At 42.7% G+C, this 5,700-nt stretch overlaps 1 protein-coding gene across 1 annotated transcript in view; it reads right to left on the reverse strand.

Moving 5' to 3' along the window:
• LOC140336785 (uridine-cytidine kinase 2) overlaps positions 1–5,459 on the reverse strand; it is a 16,111-nt gene extending 10,652 nt beyond the window's left edge. The window contains exons 1-2 of the mRNA XM_072420137.1: positions 5,177–5,459; positions 410–569 (exon numbers count right to left, since the gene is read on the reverse strand). Coding sequence (XP_072276238.1) covers positions 410–569; positions 5,177–5,272 — 256 coding nt within the window. The 5' untranslated portion in view covers positions 5,273–5,459. The remainder of the gene's footprint in view (positions 1–409; positions 570–5,176) is intronic.
• Between the last annotated feature and the right edge of the window lie 241 nt (positions 5,460–5,700).

Below are 5,700 nucleotides of genomic sequence, written 5' to 3' on the forward strand. Positions count from 1 at the left end.
GGTGAGTGTCTTATTTTAATTATTTTTTCAAAAATCGGGGGTGGCTTATTTAATGGGGATGTCTTAAAATCGGGGAAACACGGTAAAAGTATGCATAGCAACAGTTTTACACCTAATGGGTTGCAGAGCAAAAAACAAAACGCCAACATTTATTTATAAAGCCTCACAGAGCACCTGTTGAAACAATAGGATTTGCCGAGTTAAGTAAAGCATTGTGGCTACCTAGTGCTGTGCTACCCAGCAATAAACAAGACCACACCATGTATTACTATCACACACAAAATAAAATATTATGGTAATGAATCTTGTGAACAAACAGAAAATAAAAGTAGTGTTACATTGCACTTTGTTTCCTGTTGGATAATAAACATCCCACACACAGAATTATGTAGCATTGTACAACACCTACCTGGGTGATCGAAGTTAAATTGGCCTTTGAGTGCCTTGTTTTTCTGCTCCTGAGTCAGTATCCGGTAGAAACTGTCCTGACTTAACATGACGACCTGCTTCTGATGATGATCCACCTCATTCTGTCCCAGAAGCTGTACAATCTTTGAACATACAGATGACTGCGCCCAAAAAATAAACCAATAAAAAAAAAGTTAATTAGCAAATTATAGGAGTATGAAGTGCTATTTTAGGACTGGGAAGTATGGAAGTTCTTTACACTGTATCTTAACACAAGAAATTTGCAGATTACTAGTCCTAAAATATTGTGACTGCATGTATATTTCTTTTATTCTGAGCTGGTGATTCTGCAAGAGATCCATTTCCTTTCCCAGGATAACAACACCCCCCCCCCCCACCATACTGTATTTAAAAGGAAAGGTGTCACCCCCTAAGGACTACAGTTCACCTTCCATTCTGCATAACAAAAGAGAAAGTGCTTTAGAGCCCATGGAGATGGATGTAACACATTATAATACTTTTATTTTGCATTTTTTACCAGATATATTAGAAACTTTTAATGGTGTACTTAACAGAGCACAAAGGAAACACATAAGAATGGTATTGATAAATATCACATCAGAAATGTGTCAAACCTATCTAGGCATTTTACTTACAGCAAAGTTACGGAGTTGAAAAGAAGCAGCAAAACTTGTGATTAGAGAAAAAAAAAAAAACATGCTGATGACTAGCTCTTCTCTCCAGTCACCAAACCCAATCAGATATATAAAAACATTTTAAATGGAAATATACACATCCTGACACCTGAGAGAGACCGTCTAAGACCTGATTTGGAGGAGGATGAACAACAAAGCAGTATAATGCACTGCACCACTAATTTATAACTAATACCACAAAGTTTTTTTTTAACCTTCCTCCCCAAAGATTTAGTGTAAGAGTGTGTCTGAACTAGTACAGAACCTGCTCATTGACTCCCAGGAAATGTACTCTGCTTGTACGTATTGTCATTGGCTGACAACACACAGCAATTTTGCAGACTGCGGTGTCAGCCCTGGCAAGTTTTGCTTTGCTAAACTACCTAAACATTCATACTATAATATTCTCTACTACAGAGCCCAATGGACTTGTGGTTAAAAGTTACAATTCAGAAAGCTAAGGAGAAAACACAGGAAGCATGATCAAAAGGTATTTTTGTTTTGCACTTATCAAACAAATATAACAGATCAAAAGGACAGAAAAAATTTCCCGTACAAGCTAATTTAGCAAGTGGCCTGAGCCTTAAAAAGACAAGTTTTGCTATTTTAGGCCCAAAGGCTCAGACCAAATATTTTAGAAATGAGAACGCCCAAGAAATAACAAGTTTGTATTTTAGTTATGTATTGCAACATCTTAGAGTTTCCAGAGTCTGGGTTCTGAGAGATTCTTTCATTTCCTCCACATTCAATGATATATCTGATTTTTTTCCTGCAGATGCAAGTTCTCACAAGCTAAACAAACAAAAGCACCCACATTAATGACTTCAAGTTGAAGGAAGCCAAGGTTGTTGAAGGCCACTTATCCTGCGTCATTTAAAAACATTAACCAAACATTCATCTTTTTATTTTGCCCCATTTAGAGCCAGGTATGACAACACAATTTTTCCTTATATCAGTAAATTAGCACATTTTTCACATACTTTGACTGGAAATTGTATGTTTGCTGATTCATATTTTTAATATTGTAATGCGTACATTAGCCTTTCACTATTCAACATCCAGGACATGAGTCACATAAGCAGAGCATTGTTCCCATGTGCAGCCTCAGAGACTGGCTGTGAAAGGAGGAAAGTACTGTAAAACCATTGTGTAGCACTGCAGGCAGAAAGCAGAGCCTACATTAACAAGAAATTGACATAAATCCCTCTTAATAGACATATTTCCATGCAGGACTGACCCCTCTGTCATCCCTGGGATTCCACATCCAACCAGTCAGGATTATTACATACATGACAACGTGTCCTACGTGTTCATGACTACAAAGAACAGCGGGACAAGACATTGAGTGGGACTGTTTAAATTTATGTATCCTGTAGACAGAGCAGACTATTTGTCTAAGGTAGCTGTCTTTAAGGGCGGGGGACTTTCCAATGTCAACTCTGGGCATGGACAAGAAATGGAAATGACACTTCCTCACAATATGACAAACTAGGGGATACAATGCAATACAAAGTTTCCAAAAAGTCTGCACATGGTAAAGTAGAGACAATTTGCTAAGATATAAAAAAAAGTAATATAAGAATACAAAAAAGAAAATGTTAGACAATTCCACATCTGAAATAAAATAAAAAAGCCCCAGCTTTATAGGTCCTGCCGATTATTGCATAGATAAGGGGGAAAAACAACTACTGATTTTGCTAGAAATCTCAGGTGTTGTAGATAACGTTCTTTGTTTTCTGCCTGTTATAGATTGGTGGATCATAGAGCAACACTTCACTTTTATTATCGAGATAAGGGGAAAATCTGCATTCCTGTCCTAAGGTGATGACCCTGCCCTTCCTTACAATCATTGTCATCCTAGGCCAGGCATTCTGTTACTTGCAGGATGATCAGGTGGAAGAGGAAACTAATAGAGCCACCACATCTAACAACTGGGCAGCTATGATGTATAAAAAGGGTTTTCTTGGGTTTAGATACATTATAAAGAAAAGCCGTTCCTAGGAGATATCAATCTGCACTCACTAGTTCTTGTGCCACATGCTAACCTTCTGACTTCCACACTTCAATGGACCCAGCATAGGCATGCAGCCGGGATGCAGCAGTATTCCGCATCTCCCAATATAAATACTCGTTCTAGGTTAGTAACTTAGAAGCCAGTTGGATCAGAATTAAGAACCTCCGGCATGTGCAGAAGGAGCCCCATAGTCAAAAGGGGGGGGGGGAATAGCCGCTCTCATGCATGTGCAGTTTTTTTCCCCATCTATGTCACCCGATCTCATGCACGTGAACCCAGAAGAGAAGATGGTGGAGCCGGCTCGAAGACGGACGCCGGGACGATGCGGGACCCGATAGAAGAAACCTCCAAACCGATCTCCTGCTATTTTTTTTTTTTTTGGGGTGAGATTTGAAGAGAGCTTAAAGAGAAAGTAAACTATCTCTAAGCTTTGTACACACATCAGATAACAGTCATCTGAGACAATGGCTGTACTCATCTTGGGTGAAAATCTGACATGTGTACAGCAGACCCCTATGTGCATGACAGACTGATGAATGGCTGATCAGGAACAACCGATGTTCTTTCCTATGGAGGAGTGCACAGCAGAGAGGCCTTTACTCATCTTCCCTGCCCAAAAACAGAACAGTGTTGTGTGTACCATGCTCCTTCATTTATCTGTCACCGGAAATGATCACAAAATCATTATTTCCGGTGACAATATTCTGACAGGGCTTTAGATGAACTCTAGGTACAAAACAATAAAAATATATCACAACTCCGGCTAAAATAATGTAATTTAATAAAAAGGATTTCTAGCTTTTGGAAAACACTTTTTAAACCTGGCAATCATCAGCACCTCTATCCGTATAACCGGCATTACTGTACACTTTGGCCTGCTTGGAACAAAGCAAACAATTCCATGGAACTGATGTACTGAACACAATTACATGTTTCCTCTACAAGTTACCCGGATGTCGTGTTTCCTCTACAAGTTACCCGGATGTCGATGACATGTTTTCTGTACAGATGCCCTTTAGGACCTGAAACCTTTAGGGTCATAAAACAGCAGTAACAGGAAATAGGAGAATCCTTCTCCCAGGCACTGTGTGTACTTTTGTTTTGAAGATGACATTCAAGAAATACCACAAAGCAAACATCAGCCTTATCTAGGATGACATGCTTCTGACAGGCCGACTGCATGGAGTATGGAGTGACGTGTGTAAGCCGGGATGTGCTGCCATGGCAAGGTAATTGCTTGTCAATAAAGCAGAGAAATAAAAGGTTGCCATATGGATGGATAGAAACCCCCGGATTTGATGTAAGGTATTCGATGTTGAGCATATTATTACAGAACAGACCAGATATGTCCACAATAAGCAGTTCACAGCCTCCTGTAGCTCATCCATGGCGATCGATGTACATGAGCGGGGATTACTTTGGCCTAGTAATGAATCTGTGAAAAGACTGGGTGAAAGTGTGAGGGGTGTGAATTCGTCCAATTGGCAGCCAATGTGCGGGTGACATTAGTAATGCCGCTTTGTCTCATTGTGTGAGCACACTTCCAGTGATGACACAAGGCCCGGAACAAGTGTAAAGCCATGGAAATATTTCACATAAAACCGGCCGGGAAGGGTTAACCAAATCCTTCCACCGCCACCGGATGCAGCATGTCGCACACGTTAGCAGAGGAGCACACTGCCTGGTCACGTGGCCGCCGCCTTCACATTTCGAATTCGGTGATTGTCCGTATGGTGTGTGAGGGCTCCTCCGCCACCGTGCAGGCAATGTCGCCGCTTTGTCTGGCAGCCAGCGGAGCCTGACCGCTCGCCCTATGGGGAGCCCCGGTGTCCCCCGCCATCCTTTTGTTACTTCCAGCCGGTGCAGGGGGGGGGGCAGTCTCCTCAGCACGCGGTCACCCCCTGACCCGGCGTATAGCGGAATCCCGGGGACAACCCGTTATCAGACACATTGATCTAATAAACAGACATTACAGCCGCTTCATTCACAAATCCGGCTCCACTCACCCCATGCGGTACAATAACTATTCACCACCGGTATAGCGAACGTTAACACTCACTTTTCCGCTGGCTGTGCCCCCGCTTACTCCGATGAGGAATGGCGGCCCGTCCTGCGGTGTGTGGCTGGGCAGAGCCTGCTCGCTATCTCCAGCCATGCTTTCCTGAATCTCTCTCCGTCCTTCTATGGCTGCTCCGTGCCTGCCTCACGTCTCCGTGCTGTTAGTATGGCTGCCCCACCTCTTCATGACGATGCTGGGATCTCTTATTAGAGGAGGGGGGGGGGGGGCAGTGATGTCCCCGCTGCACCGATTACTGAGCACAACCCCACACTGATGCTGCAGATGGGGAGGAGATGGCATCTCATTGTCCTGGACCAACCTATGTACCTAGCAAGGTGCTACCGAAACATGATGGGAGAACCAATGGGCCCTCATAAGGTCATGTACTGCTATGGGAGAGGAACCATAACACCTGGACAGTAATCTACCTGCACACCTATCCAGTGTGATCTCCAAACCTGACATTCCCAACCGGGATCCCGCTGGCTGGAAATTCATTATGCCCATCTAGTTCCAAAACTAAT

Source organism: Pyxicephalus adspersus, chromosome 8 (assembly GCF_032062135.1).
Source record: "Pyxicephalus adspersus chromosome 8, UCB_Pads_2.0, whole genome shotgun sequence".
Lineage (NCBI taxonomy): Eukaryota > Metazoa > Chordata > Amphibia > Anura > Pyxicephalidae > Pyxicephalus > Pyxicephalus adspersus.